Source organism: Perca fluviatilis, chromosome 7 (assembly GCF_010015445.1).
Source record: "Perca fluviatilis chromosome 7, GENO_Pfluv_1.0, whole genome shotgun sequence".
Lineage (NCBI taxonomy): Eukaryota > Metazoa > Chordata > Actinopteri > Perciformes > Percidae > Perca > Perca fluviatilis.
The window spans coordinates 31917239-31932858 of NC_053118.1; the positions used below are offsets into that span (position 1 = coordinate 31917239).

The 15620-nt window shown below is 41.3% G+C and overlaps 2 protein-coding genes across 2 annotated transcripts; one reads left to right on the forward strand and one right to left on the reverse strand.

The window, feature by feature from the left end:
- The first annotated feature begins 507 nt into the window (after positions 1–507).
- LOC120562640 (leucine-rich repeat-containing protein 72) lies at positions 508–14809 on the forward strand. The gene is made up of 8 exons (XM_039806455.1): positions 508–536; positions 11459–11524; positions 11643–11716; positions 11961–12030; positions 12119–12200; positions 14121–14234; positions 14394–14483; positions 14623–14809. Exons 2-8 carry the CDS (start codon positions 11510–11512, stop codon positions 14718–14720), a joined length of 543 nt encoding a protein of 180 aa, XP_039662389.1. The 5' UTR covers positions 508–536; positions 11459–11509; the 3' UTR covers positions 14721–14809.
- sostdc1a (sclerostin domain containing 1a) lies at positions 818–5470 on the reverse strand. The gene is made up of 2 exons (XM_039806454.1): positions 4896–5470; positions 818–1876 (listed from the first exon to the last, which is right to left on the reverse strand). Exons 1-2 carry the CDS (start codon positions 5098–5100, stop codon positions 1431–1433), a joined length of 651 nt encoding a protein of 216 aa, XP_039662388.1. The 5' UTR covers positions 5101–5470; the 3' UTR covers positions 818–1430.
- Positions 14810–15620: the final 811 nt, after the last annotated feature.

Sequence of the window (15620 nt, forward strand, 5' to 3'; positions counted from 1 at the left end):
TGTTGCCTCTAAAATTGAAATTGAATTAAAAAATGACCAGTTATTATGAATTCTTCAGATTGTTTTGTACTGAAAATAGTACGTAATATTTATTTGCCTGTCTGACTGCCAAAAATCTATTAAAACTAATAATCTGTACCACTGTAGAAAGCAGGGCAACTGGTTGATTGGATAATAGCCTACAATTACTGTAGGAGCAAGTATTTTGCACTCATCAGCATACATATGCACTCAGATGTAGCCTATCTATTTTAAGTTTAGTTTGTTTTAGTTTAGTGAACTTTATTTTAAAAGGTGACTTTTTTCATTTCCGGTCAAAATTTAGTGGATGTATTGTATTGGTGAATACTTGACCAAAGATTGTGAACTGTCTCTGGATTTGGAGAAGATTCGGCAGCTGCTAACCATGTTGCTAACAGGTCGTCACAGAGTTCTTGCGTGATTTCAGGTTCTATCTCACTGCAGAAAGTAGATTGTAATACCAGGTCTCACGAGAACTCAATACTACATCAGCCTTTGAGAAAACCATTCCTGCAGTAAGAAATCTTACCAAAATTATGTTTTAATTTTGTGCGAAATTCATATTACAGCCTGTAAGAAAAACTAAGAAGCAATTTTCTACACATACATATTTATGATTTATTTTAAAATTAAGAACCTAATGTTTTTTATATCAAGAATTTTACTGTGGAGATTATAGCCATTTTGTAAAAATTGTGACAGTTTCTTCCAACTTTCATCAGTACCCCACCCTCGTGTAGATGAAATATCACCTTGCATGGGTCATACATTTAAAGTATCCATTGACAACAACACGTGATAAAAAAAAAGTGATATTTATTTTCATATAAAGCTATTACAAGACTGATTAATGAAAATATCTTTTCCAGATTCCACCCACCTGATGACACCGTTTAAGCAAAACTTATCATATTGTATGTTGCCACAGAAAATATATTACATCATACATCATAAATCTTACATACTAACATTTTATACACATGACCATACTTCAAAAAGGCAAGTAAGAATTTGATATATGTACAAGTATTTACACTGGATTGTGGAGATGTTTGGTGTTTACTGGTGTTGGTGCCTAAACTACAGATCTCCATCTGCATATAAAATGAATACATAGGAAACGCATGCACATGGCTACATCTGGGACAATGTGTGTCGACTCGGGGCTCCGGAAGGCTCTGCAGACTGTACACCCCAGCTCTGTTCACATTATCTTTAAACCACGTGGATTCAAATGTCAAGACAAGTCCTTAGCATGCGCTTTGGAGTTCGCCATCATAGTGAGGAACCAGCTTCACATAACTCAAGTCCCAGTCACATCGAGAGATAATCCACAAGCTCTGGACGTTTGTGTCTCGATGTCGCAGGGACAAAACTCCTGTGGGTTTTGTGTGGATTCAGAGGGAGTCTCAGGGCTCAGTGTCGTGCCAGTTCTCACTCAGCCGGTTCTTCCCCAGCCTCCTCTTGCTCTTGGACTTGTGCTTGTGCAGGAGCTGCGGCGGCGACAGAGCCGGCTCCTCGAACTTGTTGCCCGACTCGTTGTGCTGCCTCGAGTACCTCTTGCACTTGCAGGAGGTGACCACAGTGATTTTGTACGTTCTCGTGCTGCCGTCCTGACACTGCAGCTGGATGCGCTGGGTGCGGGTTTTGTCGTTGACACAGCGCCAGTCTTGGTTGCTGCTCCGGCGACTCCACAGCTTCCTGCCGTGGGCGCCGCCGATCCAGTTTTGAAGCATCTGAGCTGGGAGACACTCGCCGGCGCACACCAGCTCCTTGATGGGGTTGATGCTGGTGCAGTGGCCATCAGAGATGTACTTAGTGGACCTCAGCTCTCTGCATCCGATTTGGCTCCGTTCTGTGGAAAGACACAATCACAATTGTAAGAATCTGGCAGCTGCAAAAGGACGGATATGGGAGAAAAGGTCTATAAAATGTCAGGGAATAGTGAACATTTTTTTTAATTTTCACACAGCCCAAGGTAATGTCTTTAAATGTCTTGTTTTGTTCAGCCAACAGTTCAAAACCCAAACATATTCAGTTAGCCATCATGAAAATAAAACCTTGCATCTCTCACATTTGGTTGTGATAATGCCATAGGTAATGTCCCTGATAAATAAACAATAAATAAATAAAATGTATGAAACAGAAAAGAAGCAAATCCTTACATATGAGAAGCTGAACCAAGCGAATGTTGACTAAATGTCTGTGAAGGTTCTCAGTCATCCAGGTCATATTTATCCAGCAAAGGGTTGAACACAAGAGCAACTAGACTTGGTTAAAGGTGCGCCGAAGAACTGAAGAAGTCTCTGGTAGTCGGAGGAGCGCTGAAACGTCTTCGAATGTGACCAGTTTTAGCGCAAACTGCTAATTAGCCTATAACGCTAGTCGTCTGGGCTTTGTGAGTGTACAGACAGTTTATATATATAAAAAGATAGTTTATAAAGACAGTACCATTCACATATACATGCAGGCGCCACCTTGGGAAAACAGTCATGATCAGTCGAACGACAAACGCTGTGCAACCAGTAACATAGCTCAAGCACGGCATTTGTCGTTCGACTGATCATGACTGTTTTCCCAAAATGGCGCCTGCCTGTATACCGCACGGTATTGTCTTTATAAACTATTTTTGTAATAAACTGTCTGTACACTTACAAAGTTCTCAATGCTTCAGTTTACATGTAGGGACCCTCATTATGCTACTGTGGAAGTGTGGCGCTATTTTGAGCCTTGTTAGTGGTGTAGAAATAGCGATTTCTTTTTACTTTACCAGTGCCCTGACGACTAGCATTATAAGCTAATTAGCGGTTTGCGCTAAAACTGATCACATTCGATTAGCATGAAAACATCCCAGAGAACGGTCGACTCTGTATGTATTATTAACCCTTAGGTTCATTTTGCGCCGGATTTGTCCTTTAAGTTCAACCCTTCCCTGGATAATGTTGACTAAAACATTATTTTATTATTAAAATAGTTGCCGTTTCATTTCGATGAATCGACTAATTGTCGCAGCTCTAATGTTAGACTTAGTTTTCTGAGAGCTCTGAGTCAGAATGTCCTTTTCAGCACTAATTGAGACAAGAAAATGACACATCACAGTGACTCTGTCAAGATATTGAAAGGCAAGTCCTGATAATAGTGAAGGATTACTGCCCAGCCTTTAACCCTGTACATTATGTCCGTAATGAGCCCCTTCGTAGCCTCTGGCAAGTCCCAGGAACCCAGGCAAGGAGCACAATAGCATTTTGACCTTTCTACTTCAAAACGCTGAGGGACTATGGCATGTGAGAAGGAAAACACTTTCTTATTTATCAGGATTAGCTCTGTGCAGCAGCTACGACTGTCTGTATTATTCTGCCGCAGGCTTCAAACACTGTCCCCCTGCTCGCCCCCTTCACCACTGTAACCCAAGCTCTGGTCCATTCATACAGCTCAGTGACAATGCCTCCCCCCCCTTCCCTGTGACGGAGTGTTTGATGAATGAACTCCCTCTCACTCCCCTCCCCTCCCTCAGAGCCACAATCGGAGGCTCCCTGTTCACGGGAGAACACCTCCATTGGGACGCCAGCCAGCCAGTTGTGTGTTACGCTGAGTGCGACCTCAGCTCACTGTGGTGACTGGCAGCAGAGCCGCTTTTAGTAACCCCTCCCTATACAAGGTCTGTCCAAGACTCCATTGTAAGTTTACAGTGACCCTGTAGTGTTGTTTAGTTATTTTTCTACAACTGCAGGATTCTTGCGATATGTTATAGCAGCTGCGTGCTATTTGAAAGTGTTTTGATTACGTATAGTCTATAATCTGTTTCAGTATGTGTAGCCTAAATGATGATGGCATGATGATAGAGCTGGGCGATAATGGAGAAAATCAAATATCACGATATTTTTGGACCAAATACATCAATGTCGATATTGTGGTGATACTGAAGGGTTCACTATTGGTGCTTTCACAAATATTTACACAATGAGAGTTTTGACAAATAATCACCAATAATGTGGATACCATGGCAAATTGTAAAACAGTAAGGAAGTCCAAAAAAATGACATCACTTCACTGTAATGCAGCCTTTAAAACCAGGAAAAGACAACACGTGTGTCATATTACGATATCCAAAATGTAAGACGATATCTAGCCTTGTATATCGATGTCGATATAATATCGATATATTGCACAGCCCTACATGATGATGGGATTTGGTGCCTGATTAAAAGGTCCCTCATTTGGCTCTTTGAGATGTAGATATTGATGTATAGACTACAGACAAAAAAAAGGAAATTTGGATTCTTAAACCAGAGTCAAGAGTCAAGAGTTTTCGGCTGAATGCATCCTTAAATGAAGAATAATTTAGAAAAATTGAATAAAGTAAAGTGTAAAAAATGGAAATTGGAAATGGAACAGCTTGCATTTTCTGCTAGTTCTGTTTCCTCACCTTATTCATGCTCCCTGGGCTTTAGGCTACTAAGAGTAAGAGCTAGGACCACAGTACTCTATTTCCTAATCCTAGAAAGCCAGTATTCAGATATCATGACTGTTTAATGTCTTGCAAATAGCCTCACCAAAGATTAGAAATAATACCACTTTGAGATCTCTGATGAAAAGTGCATTATAAATTAAATGTATTATTATTATTATTATTATTATTATTACCAGAAATCAAAAAGGAAACAATATAAAAGACAAAGATTCTACACTAGTGAGAGAACAGTTCTAAAAAGCATCTTAAAGCACGCGCACACACACACACACACACACACACACACACACACACACACACACACACACACACACACACACACACACACACACACACACACACGTTATAGTCCCTATACAAATAGCCCACTAAATGATAAAGCGGAGCATCCTCCGGTCCTTACCGCCTCTGTCGTGCGCAGCGCTGGCCGCTCCTCTCCCTCCGGTCCGTGCGCGGTTCAGGGTCACGTTACTCTGAACCTCCGGCACCGGCGCGCTCACGTGCGAGAACAGGAGCTCCGTGGCGTCGTTCTTGAAGGCATGGCAACTCCTCAGGAGGATGCAAAGTATGACCAAGGAATGGCACGACTCGTACGCGCTCAGGTGCATGGTTGCTCTCTGGGTATGGAGGGTGGGGGGAGAGAGATGTAGGTCCGGCTTAATGTAGACTGATTCTGGATGAAAACCACGGCAAAGCCGTGGTTTTATCCAGCCGGCCCGCCTCACGCTTTGGCAGCTACTCAGGTGCGTCTCTGTTGGGAGGCTGTGATTGGTCGCCACAGATGTACGCTCGTAAAATAACCCCGCCCACTGCTTTTATTGTGGAGGGTTTAACTTTTGATCCTGAACGCTGCAGAGGATGACGATGATGATGATGATGATGATGATGATGATGATGATGATGATGATGATGATGATGATGATGATGATGGGATTAGATGCCTGAGTAATTGGCACATTAACACGTGGTTTTTGGTTCCTGATGTAGATATATTTATAAAATATCTAAAAAGAAAATGATAAAATCACACGAAAAAAAAAAAAATCTAACTAAATAAATTCGAAATAAATTACAATATAAAACACAGCACAATGAGAGACAGACAAAATCCAAATGAACCAAAACATAAGACAGGGATGGGGATCTATTAACAGGATTGCCTATTAAAATGGGATTTTAGAAGCCATTAATAAAAAGCTATAATCAGGTAACTTGAGAATTCCATTCCTAGACTTTTCATCCATAATACTGCAGAGAAGGAATGACAATACTGAATATATATATATATATAGACCCAGGTCAACTTTAGTTTTTGGTCTTATCTAAATGCAGATGCTTCTACATTTGAACCGACATGTTTTGCAGTCAAGTCAAAAACAGATCAAGTTACAGATGGTGTTGTGATGATGTGATAAACAGACTTTGCTTTCAGTGTCTACTGCTGTTCTTGGATTGCATTTGTAGTTTTCTGGATGTTTCTTTTCACTATAAAGCGAGAGTTTTGTTTTGTTGAAATTTGTACCAATGTAGCTTCTCATCCTTCTAGCTTTCATATCAGCTCTGAAGTGCTCCTGTGTCCCAGTAGCTGAGCTGCAGAATGTTCCTGCTTGTTTGAATCTCTGCTTGAATTAGTTTCATTTGAGGGGAAATGAAATGTTCCCTCCCTCACTAAACTCCAAATCCAAGCTGCAGATGCTCTGAATGTAAGGTGTGTGAGTGTGAGTGTGAGTGTGAGTGTGTGTGTGTGTGTGCGTTTCTTCTGTTTCTTCAATACTCCTGCAGCACTTTTTTCTGGTGATGCTGGATACGAATTTAAGTTTTGGATGTACAATATCGTTTCGATTTTCGGAAACATTCAGATAAAGTTTGGCACCTCTCTGATCACATGCTGAAGAGAGCAAAATATTGTTGTTGTTGCAAATGTGCTCTTTTATGCAAAATAAAATTACCTTGTGGGTAGCATTTCTCTGTCAGGTGGAAACCCTGCACCTCCAGATATGTTTTCAGATCAGCTGAAGAAGGAAAGGTAGGAAAGAAGAAAGGAAAGAAATAAAAATAACTTTAGACTGTGGCCGGGTTGGCTCAGTGGGTAGAGCAGGCACACATATACAGAGAGGGTTATGCCTCGACGCAGAGGTCCAGGGTTCAAATCCGACCTGTGACAATTTCCTGCATGTCTTCCCCCTTCCTCGCTGTCCTGTCAAAATTAGGTGGAAAAGCCCCAAAGAATTATCTAAAAACTTTAGATTTGGTGGATGCTTGCACATGATTACTTCTCCATCCACATGCTGTGAAAGCAATAAGTCTGTCTATTGAAAGCTGGACTTACAGCGTTACACAACGTTTCTTGTGCATGTGGAAAATAAGTTATGATTATTGTGCAAGGGCATTCTCATGTTCACCAAATATGCTGTAAAAACACTGCAAAATAACTATAATCATACCTATGATACTTTAGTTTGTTTTTAAGACTCAATTTTCATCTTTTTAGTCGTCAGTTTCCAAATGTGTTTTGCCAGACACTGAATGCCTCTCTCCGTACTGATAAAAGTAGCTGGACTGTGGAAACACCAGGGACAACGATAGAGAAATAGCTCCGAGACACAACTGTTGTGTCCCTCACAAAGCCTGATATGTTGCATTTTAATATTATTTTCCTTACTTTCAATGAACCAAAACAAATCAGCCCAGATGCATTACGACTCAGAGACGATCAACTACTGAGCAAGGTTGCTGTATTTCCTCTGAAATTGTTAGACGTTATGAGCTCTCTGACATCTGCTGTGTTGTCAGAGTCAAGGAGAATCATAGACGTTATTGCCAAAACATTATTTGCCCCTGATCCGGCCAGCAAACAGCTGCTCATTAATCAGTAGTGACGGAGCATTAATCACACATGTATACAAGACTGATCATTTAAGATCTTCTGGTTAGTTTCTCCTATAGGATGTTTTCCACGTCGTGACTTGCATCCCTCTCTCTCTTTCGCTCTCTCTCTCGCTCGTTTAATTAAAGAATGAAAGCTGATATTGTCTGTGTGTGATTTGCTGTGCGTCTATGCCATCGTTCCTCTGCCTGCCTCTCAATCCCCTGTAATTACTTTTGTGGGGAACATTCAATCCAGGCCTGTCTTACTGATTTGAAAAGAGGCGTCGTGCAGAGACACTAATTGCTGCTCATGTGAATGAAAGTTGATACGCGGATCATTTATTTCTTTTTTTTATTATCACAACAATTTTTTTTTCAGAATGGAGAGCTGAGTAGGCCACGAGGACAAGTCCTTCTTCCCCTGAGTGTTAAGCTTATGGTTTTAATCTTTAATCAGCGGTGAAGGAAATGCTCTCCATGAGCTATTACCCCTCTTAACGGTTAAAAACATGGACGTCAATATTTGCAGAGTTTACTCAAGTGTTTTAAAGTAGTCATTGTAAAGACAAGCACTGTAGTTTTGCATGTCAATGTCGTAACCTCCAAATATGACTATTTTCAGGGGTTTCTGTTCAGTAAAAAAAAAAAAGAAGTTGGAAAAGAAAGAAATATATATAAAAAAAACAAAAAAACAGGAAGGTTGGATGAGGATAAGGAAGGAAGGATCCTTATGGGACCGGCTAAAGAAAGAAGGAACTAAAAAAAGGAAAAGGCAAAGAGTAAATGAAGGAACAAGGCAAGGACAGAAACACTATGGCCAAAACTAAGTTGACAGGTGGGTCAACATAGTTTAGGCCATAGTGTTTCTGTCCTTGCCTTTTTGTGCGCTTTTGGTCTATTTAGGTTATTTTTGGTCGTTTAGGTTCATCTCCTTCCTGTTTTAAAGTGACTGTGCTTCAATGCAAGAAAGCCAGCTAACCGTAAAGAAATGGTTTGCCCAGTTTGGTGTTGGGAGATCTTTAAAGAGCGCTGACCTTCAACTCCATCCAACACCTTTGGGATGAACTGGAACGCCAACTATGATCCTCCAGGACTCATCATCCAACACCACTGGTCGACCTCGCTAACTCGCTCTTGTGGCTGAATGGCAGCAAATCCCTGCAGCCAGGTTCCTGAACTGAACGAGAGCTCTTATAAGAGCAGATTTATGCGCCGAGTTTTGGGAGGAGATGTTCAACAATCTTGTATGAGCATAAAGTTCAGGCGTCCACGTACTTTTGGCCCTGCAGTGTATGAATGAATGAATGGTTTATTTTCGTGTCTGGTCTCTTGCACATTATAGGATTATTCAGACACATTTTAAATGAACACTTTCCTAGTGCTGACACAAAACTAAATAAGTGCATAAAAGCAGTGGTGTAGTGTAATGTATTGTAGTGGGTATACTGTACTGTATATATTGGCCAGAATCTGCCCTTTTTTTAGGGGGGTCAGGGTGTCCTCCCCCAGGGAAGGTTTGAGCATCAACGACTTCATTTCCTGTATTCGGTACACTTTTATGCTCCAATTTACGGTGGAAATCCCTTTATTTAGCCTATGTGAAGAAGAAAAACACAGATGACAATTCAAAATATAGCAAAAATATAACGCAAAGTATGTTGTTGTGTGTCATTGGGCATTTTTAAGTGGGGTATATGGAATTTCTGGAGCTTTCTTAGTGGGTATACTGCGTATACCTGCGTATCACGTAGACTACATCACCGCATAAAGGGAACAAATATAAAATTTACAATTCAACACAAAAAGCAGATAAATACAAGGAGGGTTCAAACGTGAAGTTAACATTTTAACAGACCCCGAATAAATGATGGTACAAATAGGAAATAAATAGATTAGGCAAATACTGTAGGTATTCCAAATAAGTAGTTTTAGTATTTTGAGTAATCGAGTAAATCCGCTCCGCAGGTGAAGCCGGTCTGTCATTAAAACTTCACCGTTTCTGTTATTGTTTCCTCTCCCTTTTGTTTGTCCTCAAACAGGAGAACCAGAGGCTCATTCACTCCACTTCCGAGAGAACATAAAAGGAGAACAGGGCCGGCTCCTCTCAGAACACTAGTTCCACTCCGACGCCCCTCTGAGCTCCTTATGGGACCGGCTTAAATGAATGCAGAGCAGTGAATATGATAGGCTCTCCCCCTTTGTGCCTTCAGCAGCGGCCGCGAAACTCAGCAGCAGGAATTCGGTAGCCCCTAACCCTCATGGGAAATGAAAGGTGGTTGGGTTAATGGCATATTGACAAGCAGCATGACGGGAGTGTGTGTGCATGATCAGGAAGCGCCCACATGCAGTAATGGGAGGTGTGGCGAGGGTCGACCGGAGGGGAACTAAAGGAATGCACAACACCTGGAACAAAGCCAGGAAAGGTCACGGTGGCTACAGAGTTTGGAAAAGATCCCAACGGATGGAGGGCTGCGTCTACTTCACTTGTGTTATTCCCTGGGATTGATCCTATATGACAGTCAATGGTACTTTAACTAGCAGTATTGTTGAACACCAGTATACTACACTTTGAGGTGCTTTCTTTAATTTAAGGGAGGTTGCATGCATACAAATAGGGGTGTCCAATATATCTATCTACGTGAGACTAGACATCGTTTGGATATGGTAATATTGTGATATGACATACAGTACAGGCCAAAAGTTTGGACACACCTTCTCATTCAATGTGTTTCTTTATTTTCATGACTATTTACATTGTAGATTCTCACTGAAGGCATCAAAACTATGAATGAACACATATGGAATTATGTACTTAACAAAAAAAGTGTGAAATAACTGAAAACATGTCTTATATTTTAGATTCCTCATAGTAGCCACCCTTTGCTTTTTTTGATAACTCTGCAAACCCTTGGTGTTCTCTCAATGAGCTTCATGAGGTAGTCACCTGAAATGGTTTTCACTTCACAGGTGTGCTTTGTCAGGGTTAATTTGTGGAATGTTTTCCCTTATTAATAAAAAAGCAAAAGGTGTTTACTTTGAAGAATCTAAAATATAAGACATGTTTTCAGTTATTTCACACTTTTTTGTTAAGTACATAATTCCATATGTGTTCATTCATAGTTTTGATGCCTTCAGTGAGAATCTAAAATGTAAATAGTCATAAAAAAATAAAAGGAAACACATTGAATGAGAAGGTGTGTCCAAACCTTTGGCCTGTACTGTAAGTGTTGTCTTTTGTTGTCAAAAATCTAATTGTGTAAATATTTTGACGATGTATTTGGTCAAAAAATATCGTGATATTTGTTTTTCTCCATATCGCCCAGCTTTACATACAAACATAATAATCTACTAACAAGCTTTTTCAGGAGCTTTCGATCTCATCTCATGGTCTTCATTAGCAAAGGGAACTGGTTCAGGTGTCATGTGAACAAGACCTAAGGTTACAACCCTTATTTTTTTTCCACGTGACACATTCATGTTTTCCGTTCACTGATGAAGACTATTAACTAAAATTCTTTCAAAAAAAGCAAGAGTAGTTGAAAGAGGGCATGGCACTGAGGAGAAGAGTCATGCGAGTAAAAGCTTGGACGGGTTGAAAAGAAAAAGGGGTTTAAAGAATCACTGCACCAACTGGTTTCGACTGGTTTCTACTCCTGTCTCTGGTTGAATCGGTGAAATCAGCTGGTTGTCTTGAATGCAAAGACAAATTCTTCTGGGCTTCCTTTGCACGTTTATCGGTGAAACCCCCAACGTCTCTGCCTGGAAGGCACTAGGATTAGGCAATGGTTATGGCTAGGGTTAGGGTTAGGGTTAAGGTTAGGGTTAGGTGGCTTGAAGGAGACGTTGGGGGCTTTGCACATAAACCTGCAAACTAAATATACCTCGTTTGCCTGTTAATTGTGGTGAAACACCGCCCTCTGCTGGATATTTGACTTCCCTGCAGATGAATGATTAAGACATGTAATCATTAACACTGTATGTTCCAAATTCAGCAGGAAAAATACGCAAACCTGACATAATCGATGCACACACCAACATAAAGCTGATATTTCTTTTTGAAATACAATAGAACTATTTTTTGTTTGTTGTGATTTCAAGCAGAACAGGAGTTTCCTGGCAACAGGTGTGAGACTTCAAAGGTGGCAGACAATGGAGGTGGCTGATGTAGGTAGACGGCATTATCTCAAATAATTTCAACCCCCAATTACAAAAAGGCACATGAATGCAACTTTTGTCACTTCTTTATCTGTAGTTTCTTCTTTTCTCACCCTAAAAAAAACAGGACATAAAGAAGTCCCTTCAGAAGTCTGGAATACGGAGAGATGTTGATGTTTGCCAACTCAGCCTCGCCACAAAGTAAGACAGACTTTCTTTTGTGTGTGTGTGTGTGTGTGTGTGTGTGTGTGTGTGTGTGTGTGTGTGTGTGTGTGTGTGTGTGTGTGTGTGTGTGTGTGTGTGTGTGTAAAACAAATGTATCTGTTGCTCTCACTGCAGCGGTTTGGAAGATTGAAATTCACACAGCTACATCATTTTAAAATGAAATGAAATGAAAAATTAAACAGGAACAAATAGGCAATTTTTTGCCGTTTTTGCTTAACAGAAAGCTCACCGGCGTCCCTGACTTATCAAGATTTCACTTTCTGAGGAAGCTGTGGCTGAATAACAACAGGGTAGGCCTCTGTAAAGATGTGTGCATTTCAGCAACAAAGTTTAAACCGAGTGAAAAAAATAATTTCTTTTTTATTCTGAATCTTTTAGATCAGAGAGCTCAGCTGCCGTTCCCTCAACTGCTGCTTGACTGAACTTTACCTCCACAACAACAACATCAAGTCTATATCTGGTGAGCTTGTATTTTTTTTTTTTTTTACTCCTTTGAATTATCTGTGAAGCTAATGTGAAAATGTTCTGAAATTAAAAAGGGCCTCTTGCTGGTTTGAATCCCTGGACAGACTAAATATAAATTAGTAAAAAAATAAAAATAAATATCATGCTACTCTAACCTTGATCATAGTATAGATATAAAAGGCTTAAAATGTTTTTTTACTGTCCTGTTGCAGTCAGAGGTGATATAAAATCTGAGGTTGATTTTTCAATTTACTTTTCACACTGTTTTTGATGTACTTTTAGGAGGACAGACACTATTGATGGATGTTGCTGCAGTCCCTGCTTGTTGTTGACAGATTTCAGTAGAAGATTACTGATGCAGTCTGATGCTGCTCCGTTGGGCTGTGATTATGGGGCGTGTTTCAACCGAACCGGGAAAGAAAATGCCTCTGCACTCAATTGGATAGACCTAAAACCAATCAGAGCAACAGAGACAGATGTCACAGAAGCTGCAAGTCAAAGGCAGGCTTAGGGTTAGGGTTAGGGCAGAGGCGCCACCCAGAGCCCTCGCCGTAGCCTACGTAAGTGGCCTGATGTTTATACTTGTGCGCTGGTGTGTGCGTCGAGCCGGCATGTGTGTGTGTGTGTGTGTGTGGAGTGTGTTGTAGAGCGAGGGTGAAGTGAGAGAGTGACGGTGATTAGCTTAGGACTTAGCGACTCTAGAGTCTAGAGTCATAGTGGGAAATCTTTTAGCAGGAGAAGTTAACCCTCTCCTTGACTTCATGTTGTTTATGGAGAAGGAGAACCAGGAAATGAGTCGGGGGGGGGGGAAATGCAACGCTACCAAGCCACGGCAGTGTAGTTACATTTTTCGAGAGGTGGGCATCAGGCTACGGCGTAGGGTTCGGCGTAGACGCAGAGGGGTCTGCGGGGCTACGCCGTCGATTTTACGCACGACTATAACATGGCCTTTAGACAGAGCAAAGGCAGAGGCGGCAGTTTCCGTGTCGTGCGGACAGGCGTGGCAATGTGTATACAGACGTGATCGCGGTTCTCTGTTCCTCTTTTAAAATGAATGCGCTGTCATTATCTTCTATAACAGACGCGATGGCAGCCATCTTTCTTGTAAACAAATTCAACCCAACCCAAGCGCTCGTGGTTGATGACGTTGTTACTGTTGATCATCCGTCATCATCATCGTATAAAAGCCCGCCCTGACAATTTGATTGGTCCGAACAGCTCTGGTTCGAGCATAGTTGCTCCACAACGGATCAAGTCCAGACCGAACTTCCCGACCTCAAATGTTGTGGGCGGGGCTAAGTTCGGCTGGCATCCAGGCTAGTAGAAGATAGAACGTACTTAATTTACCTTTAACCCACAAACAGCGTTTAAAGCTACATTGTGTAAGAATCTCTCCCATCTAGCGGTGAAATTGTATATGACAACCAACTGAATATTACTTTCTAGCCCTTCCTCCTACGGCGGCCGAACACGAAATTAGCTCTCTCCATCGTTTCCACGCAGCGGTTCTAGCCACTCCAATATTAACTTTGGTCTTGTCGCTTTGCCTGTCGCGTTGTCGTTTTAATTCTCTCTTTCGCATCCCTGGCGAGTGATCTCCCCCTTGCATTCGTCACAGTGCCAATAGGTGTAAGAGGGCGAAATGCGGAGATATGTCCCTCTCTGGCTAATGTATTTTAAAAGGTGGAGGCGCTACATGGCGGCCGTCATTCGAGCGACTCACTCGTCATGTATTCTGAAGGATTCTGAATGGCAGATTCTACGCTTACAAAAATACTTTGATTAGTTGTTGGAAGTAATTACACACGAATGAGCACATATTTGTGAAAGAACAAAGTTTGTTTTTGCTAAGAATCAACTCAAAAAATGCCTAAAAAAAGTGCCTAAATAAAATCCTCCCTGGTCTCTCATACAGGGGCCCTAAATCACCTGACCTGCCTCCGACTTCTTTTTCTCCACAACAACCAGATCAGAGGGCTGGAGGACACGATGCACGAGCTCAGGAGGATGCAGCAGCTCCAAACTGCATGTGAGTGACGAAACTCATAAAGAGCGCCATTTTGAGCCTCCGACAGTCTGCTGTCTTATGCTTTTAAAACAGCCGAGAAGTCCACTGATAGCCACAAGATTGCACCGTAGACTGTTAATTGTTGCATACTTTTCTTTCTAATAGAGGGCTTCTTTGCAGCTTTTTTCCTCAATCCCATCTCCCATGACCCTGCGTATCGCCTCCATGTGATCCACCGCCTGCCTTCTATCCTGGTTTTGGATAGAAAAGGTAAGATCTCGGTGACATTACTGTACGTATCTGACCTGCAAAGACTGCAGCCTGTCACAAAATATCACTTGCGCGTGGCTTGTACTTGGTTACATTATTCTGTATAAATGTGTTAAGTCTCTATGTCTTGTGTCATCAGAGGTGAGGTCAGTGGAGAGGGAGAGATCCTTCCAGATGTACAGCCAGGAGCGTCATCGCGTCCTCCAGTCTGTGGCTTTCTGCAGACGGGCAACATAGTCCACAAGCTGAGAGGAAGTTTGTTTCCGGTCATTACACTGTGCAAAGATGTGTTTTCAAGTGTATTAATAACTCTGTGGTTTGCTTAAAATGTCATTTAAAAAGCAAATTTTATTGTCCTGCTTACTCGGGTCCATATAACCCTCATGTTGTCTTCGGGTCAAATTTGACCTGTTTTTAAAGTTTCTGTAGCAGACATTTGGATTTCTTTCAACCAAACAGGTGGATCCATGCTGTTCACAAGTCAAATTAAGGATCAGTTCACTACTATCATTGACTTTTGGGTGTTTTATTTTATAGCATTATTCGGACTGAACTTTGACAGTCTGTGATTATCCATCAATATCCTCTGATCTTAAATATTAGTCAAAATAATTCATACTTTGCTTTTCTAACTCAAAAGTTAGATACAATTTCATAGGCTTTATAAGGTTTAGTGACCAGAAATTCCAAAAATAGTGGTAATAAGTTGTTCTTACTGGTTCTAGTGGGGGATAAAATTGCAGAAAATGTCGAATAATGCTACAAAAATGTTGGGAAAAAAACGTTGAAAAGAGAAAAAAAACAGCAAAATAAGTGACAAAAATGTCAAAAAAAGTGTTAATTTTGACCTGGAAGGACAACACAAGGATTAAAGGGGAACTCCATCGATTTGAACAGAGTCAGGTATTGTGCCGAATGTGCCTTGCTACTGTAGCTCTGACACGACGCACACAAGGACAGTATTGATTAGGTGATTGAGACCAGAAAGTCATATGGTTCCGGGGCTTTGATTATGTTGCTGCCTTGATCGGTTACGCACAGGTAAAAGGAATTGTGGTTGAGAACGTCCGTTGTAAAGGCCCACGTATTCAAAAAGTTTCGGGTTTAATTCGGGCTCATAATTAAAGTTAATGTGCC

Coding starts and splice junctions, on each gene's coding strand:
- sostdc1a (XM_039806454.1), bottom strand. CDS start 5,100: ATGCACCTGAGCGCGTACGAGTCGTGCCATTCCTTGGTCATACTTTGC. Junction 1,877..4,895: donor CGCTGCGCACGACAGAGGCG/GTAAGGACCGGA, acceptor GTCTTTCCACAG/AACGGAGCCAAATCGGATGC.
- LOC120562640 (XM_039806455.1), top strand. Junction 11,717..11,960: donor CAACTCAGCCTCGCCACAAA/GTAAGACAGACT, acceptor TTTGCTTAACAG/AAAGCTCACCGGCGTCCCTG. Junction 12,031..12,118: donor TGTGGCTGAATAACAACAGG/GTAGGCCTCTGT, acceptor TGAATCTTTTAG/ATCAGAGAGCTCAGCTGCCG.